Source organism: Pseudoliparis swirei, chromosome 17 (assembly GCF_029220125.1).
Source record: "Pseudoliparis swirei isolate HS2019 ecotype Mariana Trench chromosome 17, NWPU_hadal_v1, whole genome shotgun sequence".
NCBI lineage: Eukaryota > Metazoa > Chordata > Actinopteri > Perciformes > Liparidae > Pseudoliparis > Pseudoliparis swirei.
In genome coordinates this window covers 4,353,125-4,376,103 of record NC_079404.1, presented here as the reverse complement: position 1 = coordinate 4,376,103, position 22,979 = coordinate 4,353,125, and the positions used below count along the sequence as shown (strand labels likewise).

Here is a 22,979-nt window from a genome sequence, read left to right as displayed (position 1 = left end):
CTGATATTGGGCTTGTTTTATTCAGAATCAGAATGGAATTTTTACTATTGGATTTTTTTTTGTGGGAGCAACATTTTTTTGACATGAACAAACAAACAACAACAACAACAAAGACAGAACAAAAAATATGAAAGTGTGTGTGTGTGCTTCAATGAGTGTGTTGTTTTAGTTAAAGTGTATATTATATGGTGTGTGTTTTAAGTTAAAGTGTGCATAAGTGGCATGTGTGTGTGGAGTGAGGCCTCAGGTTAAGTGCATGTTTGTGTGACGTGTGTGGAGGAGGAGAGGGGAAAGGAAAGGGAGAGGAGGAGGGAGAGAGGGAGGGGAGGGAGGAGAGGAAGAGGCGGGAAGAGAGGAGAGAGAGGGTGGAAGAAGAAGAGGTAGGGTCTGGGGTGACAGTCAGTCAGTCCCGGGCTCCATTGATGAGCCCGACTGCCATTGGGCTGGTTTTGGGCTGGTTTTCATTGGCCATTGGGCTGGTTTTGTCACACAGACCTGGCAACCCTGCTCGGCAGAGACTAAAGTCAATTCCTTTATTTCCTTCCTCCTGCCAGCCTCTCCAGCCGTGGCGCTCGCTGATGTTGATTGACGGACGGCACACACACCGCCGGCGGAGGCAAAACATGTAATTACGCCGACCGTGCTGTTTCCCTTTCTTCTCCCCGCTGCCCCCGTCCTCGGCGTCTCCAATCGGCCCGATACAATACGCGGTGTTGTTTTTTAAATTTCTATTATGGTCCCTTCAGGGACCGGGCAATTAGGGAGGTCCTCTGAAAAAAACACGTAATTTGACCTATTTTGTTCGTCATTTCATACATTTCCCCCCCCCCCACCGTAAACATTGTAATTGCCCCGCCGGGGCGCCTTCGGCCGTGCGTCCGGCGGCCTCGGCGCGTCACTGATTAGAGGTTGTCAGTTAGACGCCGCGTGCAAACCGAGAAAACCACAAAGAAGGAAACGGGAACGGAATAATCCGCTCGACAACGTTTGTGCGATCTCATGAATCTTCAAATTACCACCATTTTTGATTTCCCTTTTCTCTCTTTGTTTGTGTCCCTTTCTTTCAACGTCAATGTGAAGTGCACTTTTTACAACGATGGGAACAGCAAACGTCAGAATCTTTCTAAAAGTTGAAGGGCCCGTGTTTAACTTTTCTTAAAACATTAAATGAAGCGATTGGACAGAATGTGAAGTATGACGGCTTCGGTTCTCTCCAACGATGCGGTCTGCATTTTGGTTTTCCAGCCTGAACAAGGTCAGCGGGACGAGTGTGGGGTCGGCGTCGGGGCCGGACTGTGTTCACAGAGCGGAGCCGTGGAGGAGGAGACTCACTCCACCGGCCCGTTGGTGCCGCTGCATGTGGTCAACAAAGTGGTAAACAAAGTGGTAAACAAAGCTCTCGTGAAGCTCCTCCGTTCCCCACCGGATACAAGAGGCCTTTCTCTCTGCGCTGCAGGCCGGGCCGGAAGCTCCTCCGGGCCGGTCCCCTCCTCCAGGCCTTTCCCCTGTCCCCTCCTCCGGGCCTTTCCCCTGTCCCCGGGCCCCTCCTCCGGTCCCGTCCCCCCCTCCGGTCCCTCTACCCGGACCTGAATCATTTCCTCCAGGAAACTGAGGAACCATGAGAGGGGTCACAGCGAAGGGGGGAGGGGGGGACCCGTTATGAAGGGGGCCGTCCCACACAGACAGGAGACGGGCTTTGTTGGACAACACTGACACAGCTGTGTGTGTGTGCGTGTGTGTTTTCATGTGCGTGTGTTTGCACGTGTGTGTGTGTGTGCGTGTGTGTTTGTGTGCGAGCGTGTGTTTGTACATATGTGTGTGCGTGTGTGTGTTGGTGCGTGTGTGTGTTTGTGTGGGTGTATGTGTGATTTCAGTGTCATTTATCCCCCCCCCCCCCACCCACAGCTTCTTCCAGCCTTCCTCATCCAGTTATGTCCTCCCACCGGCCAGAGGACCACGATGCATTGAGACTCCGCCCCCCATGAATCAAATAAATAGACTTTTCTGCTAAATGCAGAATATGACGTCTGCCAAGGGAAAGGGGACCGTTTAAATAAATGTATAAAATACCAAAGAGGGTTAACATATTTATTTTAAATGGATTTATTTAGCTGCAACTCCTCCGTCAACCCGCCGTCGTGAAGGGTCCCGGAGCCGAGCGTCGCCTCAGGAGACTTTGGCCTTGACTATCGGACTGTACCATTCTACTACAGCCAGAGGGGTGTTCTCAAGAGCCACTACATCTGCACCACTCAGGAGGAACGTCTCCCCTCCCCGGCAGTCGACTGTGGACTCGCCTAGTGTGTTTAATCAAGATTAAAGTTACAACACCTTCAATGAATATGACAAATTATTCATATGAGTAGTAGGCAGAATACATATTCTGTGTTTTTTTACTTAAAAGACTCATTTTTTTAACTGGATATTTTGTCTTCTTAGCAATACAATGTGAGACAAACATTGTTAATGGCTCACAGAATCAGTCACTTTATTTAAATCATTTCTGAAAACCCATTTTTATAGAACAGCCTTTAAGTGATGTCGTCCTTTTATGCATTTCTTTGGTTCCCCTAATTTAGTTTGTCTGTTTTTAATTTTATATGTGTGACTTACAATTCTATTGGTTTAGCCTTGATTCTTTGTATAGAGCACTTTGTAAACTATGTTTTTAAAAGGTGCTATATAACTAAACTCATTATTATTATTATTATTATTATTTATCATAAAAAGCTTTAAATGGCTCGTGGTCACATGACATAATGACCTTAGTGCTGCAATGTTTAGATAATCATGTGATGATGGATTGTGACGCGAGGTGCGGCTCGTGTTCATCTGAAGAAGCAGCGAGACGCTGTGAAAACTGTTTTTATTGAAGGTTATGTTTCCTCACTTAGCTTCATATTGATTTTTTTTTTTTCTACCACCGTTTTTAAATAAAGCAGAACGGTAACACTAGAATAATGCACTCGGCTCATAATCAACTCGGCGGTGAACATGTCGACGGGCGAGGAAGAGACGACGGAGGGACGAGGCGATGAGAGTGGAATCTAATGCGGCGCCGGATTTAAACGTTTAAATCAGATTTTCTCTCCGTACAAACGTGACGCTGTGAGCCGGGCCGGTGTCAGGCGGCACTCTCCGGCTCCTGCGGTTCATCGTAGAACAGTGGGGGGGGGTGGTGGTGCTTCTCCTCGGAGGCTGGAGGGGGGAGAGGGGGGGGGAGACAACGTGATGAAAGTATAGTGAGCGGACGCAGAGGCTTCCCAGAACGGGCCTGAAATGATGTCGTTTACCTTTTCACTGCAGCTCGGTCCACTTCAGCGTGACCCCCCCCCACACACACACACACACAAACATCCCACACCAACACACCTGTGATGTGACACACACACAGACATGTATCATCTCTCATTAACCCTTTCGCCGCCCGCTTTGATGGATGGGAAAGTATTTGTCCCTCTGTGTGTGTAATTAGGCGGCCAATTAACAAATCCAAAGGAGTCTAGGGTATGTGATGCGGGGGGGGGGGGGGGGGATTCTTCCACTCTCACATACACACACACACACATTTACACGTTTGTATGATTCCTCACACACAGTTTCCTTTTATATCCGACAGAGAGAAAGAGAGAGAGAGAGATGTGTTCTCAGGCAGAGAGATCACCTCTCTCTCTCTTTCTCCCTCTCTCTGTCTTTGTCTGGCCTCCTTTTTCTCTGTCCGGCTAAAAACCATCACAAAAAAAAACCTACCCAGTATTCCCTGTTGGGCCAGTTCTTCTTCTATAGAAATCATCCGGTTGTACTTAGTCATCCTCTCAGCACCGCTCAGACCTCCCAGTTTGACATAGTCCAGGCCCAGACCAACAGCCTGAGGAGGAGGAGGAGGAGGAGGAGGAGGAGGAGATTAATAGCGGGGGGGGGGGACAGAAACCAGAACTCAGCTTCTGGGGTTCCACTGATGAGTTTGCTGTGGCATGAAGGCTGGTCCTCTTTGCTGGAGCAGTAAACGTTTCCGTTGCTAAACAATCCCATTGTTCCAGGTATGTCAGGGTTTCCAGGGAAACAAAGGGATTTGCTTGTGGAAAAAAAACCTTTGATGTTCGTCACAAAAGGCATGAAAATATAAATGAAGCGTTTTAGTTCATTTTGCTCTGGTAAGTGACCGTGGTATGAGCGGGATAATGTTATTCAAGCTGTCAGGAATAAATGGACTTTGTGCACGTAACCTGCTGCTCTTCCATATCTGAAAGATGACAAGTCATCACAGGGTCAGCTGTGGACATGTGTCTCGATGCTCCAATGCACCTGATGTAACACTGGGATGTGCATGTGTGTGGCTAGAAAGTGAAAAACATCACAAATGAATACAACCATGTGAGTAGAAAGACTAGAGGAGGGTTACAATACATCCATAAGCAATACAAGTGGCACACACACATACACACAGCAGCAGAAACATATCGTTACCTGTTAAGTTAATATGGTGAACTTTTTGTGTCTTTAAATAAAAAAATTAATATATTTGTTTTAAACTCACACACACATGCACACATGTACACATGCATTTTTCTTTCTTTCTTTCTTTTTTCTTTTTTCACAATACTCTGACTTTATGATGTTGTGTCCACTGTTTCGTTGTCCTCTTGGTGTTATGTCTTAGTATTGTCTTTTGTCTTATAATAAATAAATACATCTATAGCAGTTATGGAGCAATATTCATTCGGACAAGTGTTTGTATCCACCGGTCTCTGTGTTTCAATCTGTTGTTGGTCTCTGAACTGCTACATGCTGTGGCTTCTTAAAGGGAACAGCTGTGGCCAAAAACAACAATTTGGGATCTTTCAGATTGGGATCAAATGAAAGAGACTTACTATATCTGACCACGAGTCCTCACTGCAGGGCTCACTGCATGTTGTTCCCATCAACACTGAACCTGGCACAAAAGAGACACACACGCAACGTGAGCATTGATGGCAATCTATAACAGAAGCAATATGTCATGGGTGAAAAAAGAAGAGGGTTTGATATAGTTCAAGCTGGGAAGTCTCACTTCAGCAAGCATCAAATGCTTCATTCATATGTCACTATCTGCTGTAACCAGGTGACTAATATGTCCAATCATATTCATGCAGAGATAACCTTCCTGAACGGTGAGTTTAGAGCTTGAACGTTTCCCAAATTGACCTGAGCCAGCTAGACCTTCAAGGTCTGGACTGTCTCGGAGTGGAGAAGGTCGTCTACATAGAGGTAGACTTTATGGGAGTCTAGCACCGTAGGGGTGGAGAAGGTCGTCTCCATAGAGGTAGACTTTATGGGAGTCTAGCACCGTAGGGGTGGAGAAGGTCGTCTCCATAGAGGTAGACTTTATGGGAGTCTAGGACCGTAGAAGTGGAGAAGGTCGTCTCCATAGAGGTAGACTTTATGGGAGTCTCGGACCGTAGGAGTGGAGAAGGTCGTCTACATAGAGGTAGACTTTATGGGAGTCTAGGACCGTAGGAGTGGAGAAGGTCATCTACATAGAGGTAGACTTTATGGGAGTCTAGGACCGTAGGAGTGGAGAAGGTCGTCTACATAGAGGTAGACTTTATGGGAGTCTAGGACCGTAGGAGTGGAGAAGGTCGTCTACATAGAGGTAGACTTTATGGGAGTCTAGGACCGTAGGAGTGGAGAAGGTCGTCTGCATAGAGGTAGACTTTATGGGAGTCTCGGACCGTAGGAGTGGAGAAGGTCGTCTACATAGAGGTAGACTTTATGGGAGTCTAGGACCGTAGGAGTGGAGAAGGTCGTCTACATAGAGGTAGACTTTATGGGAGTCTAGGACCGTGGGAGTGGAGAAGGTCGTCTACATAGAGGTAGACTTTATGGGAGTCTAGGACCGTAGGAGTGGAGAAGGTCGTCTACATAGAGGTAGACTTTATGGGAGTCTAGGACCGTAGGAGTGGAGAAGGTCGTCTACATAGAGGTAGACTTTATGGGAGTCTAGGACCGTAGGAGTGGAGAAGGTCGTCTGCATAGAGCTAGACTTTATAGGAGTCTAGGACCGTAGGAGTGGAGAAGGTCGTCTGCATAGAGGTAGACTTTATGGGAGTCTAGGACCGTAGGAGTGGAGAAGGTCGTCTGCATAGAGGTAGACTTTATGGGAGTCTAGGACCGTAGGAGTGGAGAAGGTCGTCTACATAGAGGTAGACTTGACGGGTAATATGTATTCCTTTAAACTGAATCCATTTCGGAAGGCGGTTCAATAGACATGTCGCAAGAGTTTAGCAATAAACCTAATATTAATGTTTACTATCTGTTGTTTCCTGACACGTCTACTTGAGCCTGATGAGAAATTAAGTCAAACGGAAAGCTTGAAACAGAGACTGCGCTTCTTAAAGTCTCCAAATAAAGTCGGTGAGAAAAATAATAGTTTCTATTCCTCGTGTGGAAGTTGAGTCAAACTGTATTTTCCCTACCAACAAGCTGATTTCAGATTTCCAGAATGTTTTGTTTGTGTGTCCCCCCCCCCCCCCCCAGTGAACCTGTTACCTTGGTGTTCTGATGTGATGCGGATCAAATCACTGACCGTTGTCTCGTGAATGTGTTTCAAGATGTGACCTCTGACTCCCGGGAGGGGTGGGGCCTTTGCCCTGAAGGTGAGGTCGGAGAGCAGAGAACACGAGTCTCCAATCCCGTTGCTCAGCTTCTCCCACTGGTCGACGTCCTGACACACACAGGAACAAGGAGGCACGTTTGAGGATGAACATGCATGGTCACAAACACATATCTCTAAAACGCATAAATAAGAGTACACATCGAGGTTTGATGTAAATTCTCTCGTAGAACAACAACTAAGCAGTCACTAATGTGGTTTTGAAGAACAATTCCAGTAATCTTGATGGTGACTTAGTCTAAGCAAGGTAGTCCAGACGTTCCTCTCTACAGCAACATTTCCCAGCTCCTTCTGGGTGATCAAGGCATTCCCATGTCAGATTATTAGGTCGATAATCTCTCCAGCAAATTCTCTGAGGTCTCTTTCCAGTTGAAGGTGGCCAGAAAAGCCCCAAAGGAAGTCGTTGAGAAGGCATCCCTTCGGATGTCTGAGCTACTTACCCTTTCTTTAAAGGCGAGCCCAGCCGGAAACTCATTTTGTCCGCCTGTATCTTCAATCTCACGGTTTGTCTCTAGCCAAAGCTCATGACCAGGCGTGATAAGCGATACCTTTCCGGCTCCATCTTCACCACAACCGTCTGGTACACCGCCTGCATTTACTGCTGACGCTGCACCAATCCGCCTGTTAATATCACCCTCCATTCTACCCTCTTGAGACCGAAAAACGATATTTGAACTCCTTCACTTCCAACCTGAAGGGAGCAATCCACCTTTTGTGGTAGAGAACTATGGCCTCAGACTCAGAGGCACTCGACTGCAAACCTCCCCAGTGCGTACTGAGACCTCTGATGAAGTCAATACACCCACCCCCCCCCCCAGACAATGTGTGATGCACCGAATATTTGAAGCACACTATCTGGCCCCACTTTCTAAAGATGGGAACCATCAGCTCTGTTTACAGCTGTGGCTCAGTGTAGAGTGGGTTGCCCTTCAATCAGATGTTTGTCGGTTTAAACCCTGTCTTTGCTAGTCCATGTCGATGTGTCCTTTTGGCACTCAACCCCAAATTGTTGCCAAATACTGTGACTTTGTTGTTTGTGTGGGTGATGAATGTTCGGCAGTCCTGATGGGCAGGTGGCACCTTGCATGGCACCCTACCATCAGTGCATGCATGGGAGAGTGGTCGGAAAGCGCGATACAAAGTACGAGTCCATTTACCATTTACAATTCCACAGGCACTGTCCCCGACCTCCATGTGACACTGAAGAGGCGCATCAGGCAAGAGCCGACAAATGTCCTGATCGTTCGGCATCTCATGGCAAAATCTCATTCACACCTGGGGCGTTGCCACCGAGGAGCTTCTCAACCCAGAGTTAAAGACTGCGCAGGAGCTTCAGCCAGACAATCCAACTACTAACCACAATACACTTTGAGGTTTACCAGGATGGTCCGCCAATCCCCCCCCCCACCCCCACCCCCTGCCCTTTGGTCCAAATCACCAAGGTCCATCAGTTGCTTCTGTCTTCACACGAGTGTCCAAGACATGCGGCCACAGACCGGAGGATGCGACCGTAGAGTCGATTATCAATCTTGGGGAAATGGTATCGTGGTCCCAAGTGTAATTGTGAATCCCCCTTTGGCGTGAACATTTTTTTCTGTTATTGCCGGTCCAAGACTAGCAAAACAAAACGGTGGAATACAGAGAGCGTGATTACTGTCATCATATTCGAGGCTGTCAGTGGCAACAGTGAAACAGCAAAGCCAAGAGGCCTTTGCCCGAGACACTGCATACGAGAAGAAAAGCAACCGTTGGAGCAACTTTATAAATGCAATAACAATCCACCGATGAAGGACATGGCTCCATGCAGGCTGTCGAGTAGAAAGGGATCAGATCAAGGGTTAAAACTGTTATGCTGGGGCGAAAATATCACCAAATACTCACACAATGTTCTATAACAACAGAGCTATAGGGTAATACAGCTATTTTACATTTGTTCACTTGAAAAGAAAAAAGTTGTTGTCATATCGAACTTTCTTTTCTTTATTTACTCTGTTTCAGTTTGCACAATTACAATTGTTACACTTACAACTTTTTCATGCATGCTGATTTCTTCATATATTGTATAATTGTATTGTAAGAAAACCCTCCACTACATGATTATATTCAAAATGGTTTTTTTATATTATACCGCAGTCATATTTACCTCCTGTCTTTTTATGAAATCAGAAAGGACTCACTTATAATAAAGATTACAATAATATGTTTGTGATTTGTTCAAGCTTTCAGAGGCTGACCTTTTAGGTATTTTCAAGTAAGACACTTATTCCAAGCCCGATTGTCATGTTTTCCACATGCACATCCTATTCCCCCTCTACACGCCCACATTCAACCATAAATGATATATGGACCTTGTGAATGTTTACGCTTTAAAAAAAGAGCCTCCTAATCAATGGTTCTTCACAGAGAATCACAAAAGGAAGACCAAGAAATGTTTTTGTTGTTCCCTCCGCAGTAAAACGCATTATGATACCACAATATCTCAGTTATATGTTTACAGAAATCAGACTGATTGTTTCCAAAAATGATTGTGACAATCAGTTCACTCCCCCGCCCCCCACCCTGGATATCATTTGAAAATTGAAATTTGATAGGTGAACACAGTCGGTACATTTCTTTACGTTTTGTTACAGTGAACTTCTGCAATGATTTAACATGATTTAATATGATTTAATATGATTAAATATGATGCTATCTTGGATTTCTACAACCGATGATGGCGATCCTTTCATCAGCTGCCGGTAGTCCGGCCCTCTTCATTCATGAAATATGCAGCAGAATATCATTTTTTGAGTTGATCTTATTTATCACGTTGAATTTCTTCCGTCTGGCTTCACTCCACCGCCTGTGACTGCGACCCAAAGTTTCCCTTGTCTCCAAAACATACGTGTGCATGGGTCTTTCAGTACTGGCGCGACACATTACTTTTTATAGATCATGAATTTTGCATGAGAAGTGGAGTAAACCTCTTTAAGGCTCCATTTAGTGACGCACTGGTATTTATATCTGGGATCGTTTTTATGAGAAATGGCAAAGCATGACTCAAAGACTTGAATATTGTAATATATATATTTATTTATTGATATATATATATATTTAAATATGTATATTAATTTATATATAAATATATATTATAAATAAATGTTGCATGAGAAGTGAAGTAAACCTCTTCAAGGCTCCATTTAGTGACGCACTGGTATTTATATCTGGGATCATTTTTATGAGAAATGGCAAAGCATGATTTGAATATATAATATATATAATATATATAAATTAATATACATATATATAAATAAGTGTATATATATCAATAAATATATATTTATATATATATTTACATGACCTTCTCCTTCCATTCTGTATTTATCCATTTGTGTTGTATTGTATGGAACTATTTGGTAAAGAAATGTAAGGGAAACATTACTTAAATGGTGACATTGTATGACCTGACTGTCCTTCAATAAAGAAACCCATTTATAAATTACATTGATGTTTCCACTATTCTGTTTAACTCTGTCAGAAGCATAAACAACCTGGTTAAACACACAAAACAAATGATCGTGTTTGGACTTACCTCTCTCCTAAACGGGTCGATTAAGGCCACCACTGCTGGATATTTGCTGATAAGGGTTTGGTACAAATCAACTAATTCATCCGGAGACTTCAAAACTCCGGTTGCAACTTCATACTTCCCTTTAGACTGAGGGGAAGAAAAGAAGCAAACTAATTAGATTCTCTGTGCTGCCTGTTGTCGCCCGTCCAGCATTAATGGAATTAATGATTGCCCTTTCTATGACGCCAACAATGCAATAAAAGTAGACTTATAATTTAAAGTACATGAATTCAAATGCATTATAATCCGAATATAGCATTGTATAATCATGAATCCTAAATATACATACATATGTATACGATGTTAAGCATCATAATACTTTATAAAAAAATATTTTACATTATCACAAATGTAAAGTCAAGTATCATAATACTTCATAATTGCTGTTAATGTTTTTGAAAGGGTCGTATAGATAGATATATACTTTATTAATCCCCTAGGGGAAATTTGTCGTCACAGTAGCAGCACCAATAAACTAAACACACAAGAATAAAAAATAAAATATAAAATACAGGGATGAAAGATATAGATGTATACAAGTGAAAGATATAGATGTATACAAGAAGTATACAAAGTAAAATATAAAATATAAGGAATACAATGGAATACAGTATAATACAAGGAACATCATGATATAATCCTTTATAACCACATTACATGAGTTAGAGGCTCAGTTGGAGGGTTTTGTGTCTCTTGCATCATAGAAAGTGTTTTCAAATTGATTTTCAAGAGCATTCCTTCACTTGGACTCCAAACAGCTCGTCTCACATGAAGGACAGAATCTATCCCGTCCGGGCTACTCACACAGTCCATTAACTCCGGGCCAGCGCAGTTTAGTGCTAAGTGGATCTCCGTTCCCAGTGCCAGTCCAGAGTTCGCGCAGGCTTCAGCGATCAGGTCCAGAGGCTGCTCGGGTCGCTCGTAGGCCACCGCCGGCGCTCCGCTGCCGCACGGCGCCGCCTGGGTCGCCTCGGAGCAAAGACATAGAGTTGGACCCGGTTAACCGCAGCGTCGTGCTTCGCTGGAGCAGGATGTGAACGACATGAGTACATATTCATATGTTTGATTGAAGACTGAGTGTGTGCACTCGCTCTCCTCCCTTCAAGGTATGAAAGCTTGACCAACAGGTCATCGAACAATGCGGGAAATAACTCTATGCAGCATGAAGGAAAAGGTAAACAGGAGAAGTACTGAAAGCTTCAACGAGCATTTCGACATACCTCCCGCATACCTTTCTATACAACCTTTAGGTAAGCTCGGGAACAGACAAGGCCTTGACTGCTGCCTCCATCTTCTGCATTATGTGCTCTCATAAATAATAATAATAATAATAATAATCATTCATTTTATATATAAAGTCGGAGTGAACTCCGGTGCTCATCTTAATGTGAATAAATTGCAAATTCCCTCACCCCGACTTTTGTTGAAGCGCTCATTATTCTCATCATCTCCTTCTGTAACTCGAGGGTCATTGTGATCATCTGTGGACGACGTTCACAGGTCAGTGTGGTTCATAAGAGTGCAAATTGAATATGGAAGAGGTGCCTTATCAATGAAACGCCACAGCATGGGAAGTTGCGCAAAGAGTTTCAGCGGACACGTTATGCAGTGAGCAGCTCGACAGCCAACTGCCGATAGGTAGAACTGCACAAAGGCGTCTGGGTACTTGTTTGACTCGTTGTCCAGCTTTGGGGATCAGGATGATTTCCTCCAGCAAATTCAGTTTCCCGGGAGAAGTCTTCCCACAGCTCAGCAACGTGACCAAAGACACAGGGATGTGGAGCCGAGCCGGAGCCTGGACACGATGTTTCATGACAACACAACGTCACGAGTTGTCCCCATGTATAGTGTGTCCGTTGTGATGATTGTGTGTTGGTGCTGGTGTGTTCTCACCGTTCTGCTCTTCAGAGCTGCTATGTGTTGGTAGAGAGGGATTCCCTGTGTTTGTGCGGCGGTTTTGGCCACGGCCAGAGACACTGCGCCGATGGCCGAGCTCCCGGGGACAACTGGTTCCGGTGGCTCTGCCGGAGGCAAAGACTTCTCCGCGGCGTTGCTCTTTTTACCTGTGATGTAGAAGCAAAAACACTCACGTGACAGAAGAAGTCAGAATGCACATGTCGGGCGTCCAGGTGATGCTCGATGGAGGTAGATGAAACTCCTACCTTATCACTATATCTCTATTACCTTATCACTTTATCACTTTTTATTACTATTTTTCACTTAATGTCGGATAAAAGAGAAAAAAGATACTTTCGATTTTTCGTATGTTCAACAAATGGAAAATTGACAATAAAGATGACTGACTTTGTTTGGTCAATAAATTAATGTACTTCACAAGTACAATGTTGCTGAAAAACCAAACCCAGACTAAATCATGAAGAACGTGTTTTGGATTGAGCAGAGCCGAGTGGAACAGCATCCCTCAGGGTCAGAAGCTTTTACTGTACATCTATTCATCACAACTCCTCAGCATTGAGGCGCTTATTCTCTACAAAAGGCACAATTCATGCTCAAACGTCACGATCTTTGGAGTCTTGGCTTAAAAGTACAGTGTGCAGGTTTTAGTGGCATCTAGCTTGAAGGTTGCAGATTGCAACCAAATGAGTTGACATGACATAACGACACGAAAGAGGCATTATCATCCATATAAGCAACATCATTAACATAATGAATATTACACTGAGGGAGCAGAGGAGAATACACTGTAATAAGACAAAGTACAAAACAGTTATTAACGTCAATCAAGCAGAAATTATAATGGAAAACGGTATATAGTATTTGTTTTCGCCATTAAAGAGCGCTAGGATGCCAAACACACAGTGAGTAAAGTAAGTGTAATATTGATAGCGAACATGAAGCAGTGATGTTGCTCTACCTTTATCGACGCTCTTCTTGTTTTTAGTCTGTGCCGACCGCGGGGAAGGCGGCGGCACCTCCGGCTCGCTGGGCGATTCACTCTCCTCCTTCTCCTGGTTCCGGAGGTCTTTCTCCTCCAGGAGGCGGGCCATGAAGAAATCGCTGCACAAGACAAAAAAATATATATTTTGGATCACAAAAACAACAACCTCTAAAGATGATCTGTAATGAAGCTTCTTCATGGGTGAAATTAAATAAAACAAAGTACTGAGCTCTGACAATACGTGACGCACCTAACACCTCATTTGATAAGCAGGTGCCACAAGGTCCGATGCTTTGTCCGTTAATATTTACATCCTCTTGCCATTCACACCAATAATGGGTTATATTCATAGTCGGTCGACCTTATGAATACCTAGCAGTTCCATTGATTTTAATTTCCTTATATTAATGCCTCAGATTGTAAAACCCTCTGAGGCCAATTTGTGATTTTGGGCTATACAAAATAAACTGAATAGAATTGAATTAGAGGACGGCATGTTTCTATCTTGTGGACAGGAAACATGGGTAATCGCTGTTGATCATGTCTGTGTTTGACAATGGAGATATCCTTGACCCCCGTGCTGCTCATTCCAGTTTACCACACTGCAGGAGATGTTGTCGACATCATTCTCATCGCAATGCACTATCAAGCATTCTGGATCACCTGGAGGGACTTAAAAGACTTATTAGAGCTGCCTGGTGATAAGGAATTGTAGTAATCTAGTTCAACAGATAATTGATCTCTGAGGTGTTCTCGGCCGAGTAAAATTACTTTAGTTTAGTCTGAGTTTAACATCAGGAAGTTGCAGGTCATCCATGTTTCTATGTCTGTAAGACATGCTTGAGGTTTAGCGAGCTGGTTGGTATCCTCTGGTTTGATTGACAGATATAATTGAGTATCATCTGCATAACAATGAAAATGTATGGAGTGTTTCCTGATAATATTGCCCAAAGGAATCATATATAAGGTAAATCAAATTGGTCCAAGCACAGAACCTTGTGGAACTCCGTGACTAACGTCGGTGGTTATTAAGGCGTCATCGTTTACAAATACAAACTGAGATCGATCTGATAAATAGGATTTAAACCAACTTAGTGCGGTGCCTTTAATACTAATCGACTGATCCAGTCTCTGAAATAGGATGTCATGGTCAATGGTGTCGAATGCAGCACTAAGGTCTAACAAGACCAGTACAGAGATGAGTCCTCTATCAGCACTAAGGTCTAACAAGACCAGTACAGAGATGAGTCCTCTATCAGCACTAAGGTCAACAAGACCAGTACAGAGATGAGTCCTCTATCAGCACTAAGGTCTAACAAGACCAGTACAGAGATGAGTCCTTTATCAGCACTAAGGTCTAACAAGACCAGTACAGAGATGAGTCCTTTATCAGCACTAAGGTCTAACAAGACCAGTACAGAGATGAGTCCTTTATCAGCACTAAGGTCAACAAGACCAGTACAGAGATGAGTCCTCTATCAGCACTAAGGTCTAACTAGACCAGTACAGAGATGAGTCCTCTATCAGCACTAAGGTCTAACAAGACCAGGACAGAGATGAGTCCTCTATCAGCACTAAGGTCTAACAAGACCAGTACAGAGATGAGTCCTTTATCAGCACTAAGGTCTAACAAGACCAGTACAGAGATGAGTCCTTTATCAGCACTAAGGTCTAACAAGACCAGTACAGAGATGAGTCCTTTATCAGCACTAAGGTCTAACAAGACCAGTACAGAGATGAGTCCTCTATCAGCACTAAGGTCTAACAAGACCAGTACAGAGATGAGTCCTTTATCAGCACTAAGGTCTAACAAGACCAGTACAGAGATGAGTCCTTTATCAGCACTAAGGTCTAACAAGACCAGTACAGAGATGAGTCCTTTATCAGCACTAAGGTCAACAAGACCAGTGCAGAGATGAGTCCTCTATCAGCACTAAGGTCTAACTAGACCAGTACAGAGATGAGTCCTTTATCAGCACTAAGGTCTAACAAGACCAGTACAGAGATGAGTCCTTTATCAGCACTAAGGTCAACAAGACCAGTACAGAGATGAGTCCTTTATCAGCACTAAGGTCTAACAAGACCAGTACAGAGATGAGTCCTCTATCAGCACTAAGGTCTCACAAGACCAGTACAGAGATGAGTCCTTTATCAGCACTAAGGTCTAACAAGACCAGTACAGAGATGAGTCCTCTATCAGCACTAAGGTCTAACAAGACCAGTACAGAGATGAGTCCTCTATCAGCACTAAGGTCTCACAAGACCAGGACAGAGATGAGTCCTCTATCAGCACTAAGGTCTCACAAGACCAGGACAGAGATGAGTCCTCTATCAGCACTAAGGTCTCACAAGACCAGGACAGAGATGAGTCCTTTATCTGATGTGATTCGGATGTCATTTGTAATTTTCACCAGTGCTGTCTCGGTGCTGTGGTGTTTTCTAAATCCTGACTGAAACAACTCAAATAAACTTTTATGATGTAGAAAGTCACACAACTGATCTGCGACTACTTTCTCAAGGATCTTAGAGAGGAAGAGGAGGTTAGAGATCGGTCTGTAGTCAGCCAACACCTCTGGATCCAGAGTGTCTTCTTCAGGAGAGGTTTAATTACAGCTACTTTGAAGGGATGTGGTACATGGCCTGTTAGCAAAGACACATTGACAATATCCAACACTGAGGTGCCAATTAAAGGCATCTATTACATCTATTACTATCAGAAATGTATAGAGCCTAAGAAAATTATAATTAATTTCATGTTAATGTAACAGCCACACTTTCCTATTTTTTAAGCATGAATCAGTTCCAGATTTGAAGGCAGGATAAAGCAAGCAGCACAACACAGCATTGTCTCGCCGACCCCCAAGCCATACGGATAACTCATTCAGCTTTTCTCTTGGGTCATGAGACACAATGCACTCCAATAAGAGGAACTATGTGCAGTATATGATATGATAAGCTGTGACAATAGGCAACGCATTAACCTTGGCATGACCCCATTCTAGAAGGTAAACAAGATGTGACCCCATTGAATCCGCAAACATGCCACCACTTATTGGTTCATGTTTCATTGACCTTGTAGTTTATGATTAAGATGGTTAAAACCTAAATTAACATGAAAAACCATCAGTTAGAGTTGCTAAGTTTGTGAATTTTGGAATTCCAACATATCCAGTATACGCTTATAAAACATGGTGTTGTTTCACCCTGAATTTATTCTTGTGACAATAATAAAAGCTTAAATACAGCAACAAACTGAGTTATTTAAGGCTATAGTAACTTTGAAAAACAGGTTTTCCATCACAATGAAATGTAAGGAAACAATATTTTACAATGAAGCGTAGACTAGAATTTTAACTTTTACAAAAAGAAGCACATAAATCTTTCGTGCTTCTGGGTCGGCTGTAGCTCGTGGAAACACATGGTACCCGGTTCGATCCCCGCTCTTCCCATAGTTGCATGTTGAAGTGTCCTTGAGCAAGACACTGAACCCCCAGTTGCTCCCCCGGTGCTTCACTGCTCCTCAATAACTAAGGATGTGTCAAAAGCAGACAATTATGTACCCGCATTTGAACATTACCTGAGCAAATGGTCGACATCTGATTGGTCCCCGGGGGGTTGGCCCTTCAGCATGTTGTTCAGAGGGCCATTGATCCACTGGGCAGCAGTCGTCACATGCTCCGCCCTCTCTCCACTCTTTGCTTTCCAGTCCGGTGACGTCTCCTTCGGCCCAGAGTGGCTGGAGACGGCGGCTGAAGACATGCTCTAAACACCGGGAGAGAGAACGCGCCTTCAGAGAGGATCAAAACGAGCGATTCGCGACTAGATTGTTGCAGTTTGCGTGAATCTGTCCATCTGCGCAGCTCCTTCAGCCACCGGCTGATTCCTCCCCGGTGTCTGAGGGAGAGGAACCACAAGTCCTTCCTCCCTGCTGCTGTCAGGCTGCACAACACACTGCAGTAGATCCTGGAGATCCTGGCAAACTCAGCACTTTACTTTGTTTTCCCCCTGTATATTTAGTATTTAGTTTTTGAGTATTGTGTTTTGTGTTTTATATTTATTTTCATTGATGCTCTGATTGATTGATTCTTCCCCACTGTGGGACGAATAAAGGAATATCGTATCGTATCGTTTCGTATCGTATCGTTTCGTATCGTATCGTATCGTTTCGTTTCGTATCGTTTCGTATCGTATCGTTTCGTATCGTATCGTTTCGTATCATATCGTATCGTATCGTATTGATTCGTATCGTATTGTTTCATCGCATCGCTTCATATCGTTCGCATCGCATCGCATCGTTTCGCATCGTATCGTTCGCATCGTATCGCATTCGTATTGCATCGCTTCGCATCGCTTCGCATCGCATCGCATCGTTCGCATCGTTCGTATCGCATCGCTTCGTTTAGCATCGCATCGCTTCGTTCATCGCATCGTATCGCATTGTTTCATTTACGTATCGCATCGCTTCGCATCGCATCGCTCGAATCGTATCGTTTCGTATCGTATCGTTTCGTATCGTATCATCGTATCATATCATATCATAAACTGAATTGAATTGAATTGAACATCGTCTGACTCCTCCCCCTTCTTCTCACAGGCCACTAGCACTGCTTTTTCCTGTCATTCCACATTCCTTGTAACGCTGCAGCCTGACAATAGGCCCCTCTGTGGCACTAGAGCACAGCTGTGCCCAGTTTACTTCATACACCACAAAATGTGATTCTTTCTTTTCACGAAAAGATTCAAACAGCACACGCGATGTGTTTGGGTTGTTGCGCATGAGCTGCGTCTGGAGTCGGCATGTAACTTCTACAAGTAGCAAGCCAAAAGCAAAAGTCTCCGTAATTAATTTGGACAAAATTCAAGACAAATACTCGATTCTCTCCTCAGACATTTTGCTAAAAAGCGTTATAAATCAGTCAAAGCTCCGTTTTAAGACATATATACGAACATTTCAATGTCACAATGGAGCGTGACAGGACATAGTGGGAGGTGAGCGGTTGTGCAACAGAGGGCCATGATTGTGTTATTATTGAAATTTCAACTCAAATTTCCCAACACTAAGGTTCAAACATAAGCTTCATTGCCGAACTCTCCGGGCTGGAATGGAACTCAGGCCCTCCGGGTTGTGTGCCGTCACGACTCTCCTGGAGCGCCCTCAAGCTGACTTACATCTTCATGGGATTTCTGTTATTTACTCCTGCTGCCTTCATCTTCATTTCAAAGTTGTTTATCTTTTTGTATTTTCAAAGCAAAACTGGAATCCATGATTTTATGACGCCGCGTTTCTGCAGCTTTTTTATATTCCGGTCAAAACAACCTATCCAGTCATGCATTTAACCCCAATTTAAGACAACGTATCTTGATTGGTGGCCGGTTTGAGTGAGACAGTTTTGATGATCACCTTTAAAAGTTCCAGGATGTGCTGCTACAGCCTGGTGCCAGCGCTTCGTTATTAGTCCCTAGCCTGTGAGGTCAAATGCTCTGCAGGAAAACTAACTTTATCCTTCTGTAAATAAACATCATCTAAAAACACATTCATTTTTTTAGAACAGCTTTTCTTAAATATTTGTTTTAATCTTTTATTCTGGGCTTTAATGTAATTACAAATCATATTGATGTATATGTTAATATGCTATAGAAGGGTTAACCTAAGGACAGAATGTGTTGCATTCAGTACAGGTTGAAAAGCCCCTTGAGGCAATTTTGTGATTGATGATATTGGGCTGTATAAATAAATACGTATATATATAATAGCACTAAGTATAAGCTGTTGAGTATAAGCATTTGGTACATGCCTATACTGGCTAGCTTAGCCTAGTTGTGTGATATCTGTGAACTCAGCGTGACCTCAGTTCATAGTGTCACATCTCATCTTTCTGGCTTTTGTGATACTGTAAAAAATGAAATGGCAAGGGTCAAGGGTCAAAGGTCAAGGACAGTTTTCCGATTGATACCGTCTTCGCTTGCTGCTTGCCTCCAGCTGCCTCCTCACATCAGCTTCCTGCATGTTCAAAGAGGACCATCACTGTCATTACAAACCATCAGCACGTCTCTAATGAATTAACACATTTTGATTTGTTCCATCTTTCCGCCTATAATGCGTCCGGTGAACTGAATATCCGGCATCCGCCACATGAGCGCCTGTCAGCCACAGAAAGACATCAGTTGATCTGTTGAGATTATATCGGACCGGTCGTGGCTGTTTGTGAGGAAAGGTTGCGTCTGTTGCCAAAAAGGCAAAATATGACTGTTGAGTTTTACCTTTTCCTCGTTGCAGACGATGCAGAAGACCTTTGCCTCGATGCACAGCTGTCCTCTCGCGCCATAAACCTCCCTTCCTTTCAGCCTGCTGATCCTTGGCGGTGCAGATAGGTTTGTAAAATAATTTGCCTAAAGTGACAGTTGACGGTTCAATGAATTAGGTACGTTTCTCCTGAATGTGTTTGAGGTTGTGTGATTCTTTCAGCCTTTTAAGTGTCTGATTCCAAAACTCGTGCCCTTGATGAGCAAGCACCAACAACAGCAATTTGGAGAGTAATTTACATCCACCGGGGAGATAAAACAGGTACAATTATTTTACAAGAAGTCATTAATACAGTTATACATTTAAAAAACTCCAGGTTTACACATGTTTTATGTGCTCAGATAGGAAGAAAAACTCTCAGCTGTGATATGTTGACATATCCTGGCCTTAGAAAATAGCCTAGCAGGACCACGACATTACAGACGAATGAGAGCTCAAAGAAAACAAATGTATATAAGTGTGTATTCTTTTAATAAAACTGTGTGAATGAACATATTGTAGAGTTAGGAAACAGCGAGGCAGTAGACGTAGTTGCAGTCGAGGTAGTTTACTCCAACTCCACATAACATGTACAATACTTGTGCATCAAGATAGCAGCGTGACAACAACCCCCTTCCGGAAACGGAAGCCCTAGACTAAATAACCCGCCACTCTTAAAGGCACAGTAGCTCTTAGGTGAATGTCTCTCACCGTCTGTATGTGGGTCACCACAATATGAATATTACACATTTCTATGACTTTTCCAAAACTTTTGGGATTCAATTTTTTTCCAGGCCTGGAAATAACCATTTTAAAATTCCATGACTTTTCCATTTTTTCCATGACCATACGAAGCCTGTTTTAGGTGGTTAATGCATTTCTATAGAAATGAAGAGTACTTGAACGCAGCACTGGCGCCTCAGAAGAGCCCCGGGTGGACCAATAGTGAGCTAAATTAACCGGTCAGTTAACTAGCTAACAGTTAGCCCTGTGAGTGACGTTAGCATTAGCATTAGCACGGCTGTGTCCCTACCAGGTATCCGTAGACGTCATCGGGCTCGTGCGAGAAGAGCTCGTTCAGAGCTCTCTCTATCACCTGGGGGACTCCGGTGACCCGGTAGAACTCTGCAGCGGCGCTCTTCATGCGGTCCAGGTCCCGCTGCTCTTCGGGGACTCGGCTCAGAACCCCTCGGTAAGACATTACTCCCGCTGTCCCTCTTTGTGATGTTAGATGTTACCATGGAAACAGGCCCGTTCAGGTGACAGCCAGAGACCCGGGAAATCAGAGGCACGTCGCCGCGCTGCTCCCGTCTTTTGACATTTTCATAAATAAAAAAAAGTATATATCTGAGATGGATAATGGATAAGCTTTATCTGGAGCGGATCCCTCCCGTTCTTTTTGTGCAGACACTTTCAAAGGCACATTCATTCACAAAGTCTGGGTGAATAGTGCATGTTTACATCTTGCTGAGCATCTGCTCCGGCCTGATGATCAGAATGACCCTGTGTCACAACAATGACACTTGTCCAGCTGGTCTCTCTGCAGCCGTGAAGATGGGGGGGGGGGGGGGGGGGGGCGACACCACCACCACATCGTTTCACAATAACAGAATGGATCTGGGAACACTCACTACAGCTCTCCTGCGCAATGCAACAAAACGCCTACACTTCGCCTTGGGTGTTATGGGGATGGGGAGGGGGGGGGCAGTGCTTGAGATGTATACATAGACGGTCCATATCTATATATACATATATATAAATATACATTCATATATAAATATATATATATATATCTTTCAGAGATAGATATTTATTGTGTTTTTACCTTCTTTTTTATTTTGTTCTGTTTCTTTAATATGCAATACAACAACAACATAAACATAGAATTGATTACAAAATGTACATGGAAAAAAATACATGAAAAATAAATAAATTAAGCAAGTAAGTGATATGTAAGACTTAAACTGTGAATCTCTGAGGTCTGGAGTATTAATTATTATTTATTATGTCATTCATGTGACGGAGGTCTCCCAGCAAACATAGGTAATTGTGATATAAAGCACATGGTACAGTTTTATATATTATATTATATTACGTATTATTGATATTCTTTCAGGACCACTGCCTAAGTGATTGTTAAACTGAACTCTTTTCATTGGACATCATCACGCTCCTGTGGTGGTGCGTTCACTGACAGCCGCTCAGTCACCCGCCAGTATATCTATGGCCTCTCTGCTCAATAATTGGAAATGGTCATTTGAACACACTGTCCGTCGGCTGTAGCACCTCCAGGGAAATGTGAATCGTAGTATTTACGATCAAAAGCTGATTGATTGTACCCAAACAAGCCACTATCTCCATCCACACGCGATCACGCACTCGCCGTGCACCCGCACACGCACTACTTGCCAGGCCTTAACCTGCAGACGCGTTCCCTGTATACATCGTGTCAAGTTTATACCCGGATGTAAATTGGACCAATCTCACACAGATGCCCACAAGGCCACACTGGGCCGCCTGAATTGTAAACGTTATAAGTATTTGTTAATTTAAAAAAAATAGGCTATAGGACAAATGAAAGAACACAAAAAGACACAATAAAGTTATGTTCCGAGCTTGTGTCAGGACACCAGGATAATACTAATAATAACAATATTAATACCACGAATATAACAATAATATAATAATATTAGTACCAATACAATTATTATAATTATTTATATAATTATTATTATAGTTATTATAATTATAATTATTCTTGTTCTTATTCTTATTATTCTTCTTCTTATTATTATTATTATTTGGGCCCGATTGAAGGTTTTAAAGCGATGCGACAAGACTTGGAGGACAGTTCTCACCAACACAATACCCGAGCTGAACCGTTGAACTGTTCGTGACCTTGGTCACCCCACGGGAGACCGTTGCACACCCACGATCAACTCTTGACTTTCAAATCCCAATGCAGAGATAATGGACAATTATCTCTCACACACTCGTGCACCTATAGTCCCAAACACCATGTGGCAGCATGGCACACACACAAAGGGCATTTATTGTTTCAGGGCGATTGCAGTGGGCCCACGCACATTAAAAAAATCCGAATAAAAGGAATGCAATTACGAGTCGTGTATTCATGTATTTATGTATTCACTCGTTAATGAGTTTGAATCTTCTTATTTTTTACCCGGAAAAAAATGACCACCGGCTCCATGCCATGCAGAAATCCATTTTTTTCTTTTCTCGATGTGAATGAAAATCTGTCCAAGCTTTTGTTTTTATTTATTTATTTTCTTCCCACTGAAGGTTATTTATGATATTAAAACCTTTTTTAATTGGTCAAAGTGAAGAGTGCCCATGTCCATCCATCCATAGCTTCCAGCCGCAGGGACCGCTCGGGTCGCCGCAGCGACGCGCGGAGCAGCGCGCAGCTTCCCCCGGAATATCGGAGGAGCGGTGGGTCCAGGGCTCCTCCACCAAGACGGTTATGGCTCTTTGCCTCGAGCAGGATAGCCGGACATCAGCATCCTCGTGTCTC

General features: G+C 43.5%; 1 protein-coding gene across 2 annotated transcripts; it reads right to left on the bottom strand.

Annotated features, from left to right (window-relative positions):
* Window positions 1–2,074: 2,074 nt before the first annotated feature.
* Window positions 2,075–20,645, bottom strand: eno4 (enolase 4). Of its 2 annotated transcripts, XM_056435691.1 has the most exons (14): window positions 20,478–20,645; window positions 19,423–19,551; window positions 16,739–16,923; window positions 13,138–13,280; window positions 12,156–12,325; window positions 11,929–12,057; window positions 11,675–11,743; window positions 11,067–11,231; window positions 10,224–10,349; window positions 6,529–6,703; window positions 4,872–4,933; window positions 3,751–3,868; window positions 3,097–3,198; window positions 2,075–2,297 (listed from the first exon to the last, which is right to left on the bottom strand). In XM_056435691.1, exons 1-13 carry the CDS (start codon window positions 20,643–20,645, stop codon window positions 3,125–3,127), a joined length of 1,713 nt encoding a protein of 570 aa, XP_056291666.1. In that variant the 3' UTR covers window positions 2,075–2,297; window positions 3,097–3,124. The 2 variants fall into 2 exon arrangements, with proteins under 2 accessions (XP_056291666.1, XP_056291667.1); XM_056435692.1 differs by having other exon boundaries at window positions 2,075–3,198.
* Between the last annotated feature and the right edge of the window lie 2,334 nt (window positions 20,646–22,979).

Coding starts and splice junctions, on each gene's coding strand:
- eno4 (XM_056435692.1), bottom strand. CDS start 20,645: ATGTCTTACCGAGGGGTTCTGAGCCGAGTCCCCGAAGAGCAGCGGGAC. Junction 4,934..6,528: donor CATCACATCAGAACACCAAG/GTAACAGGTTCA, acceptor CTTTTGTGCCAG/GTTCAGTGTTGATGGGAACA. Junction 3,869..4,871: donor AGGACTCGTGGTCAGATATA/GTAAGTCTCTTT, acceptor CCTCCTCCTCAG/GCTGTTGGTCTGGGCCTGGA.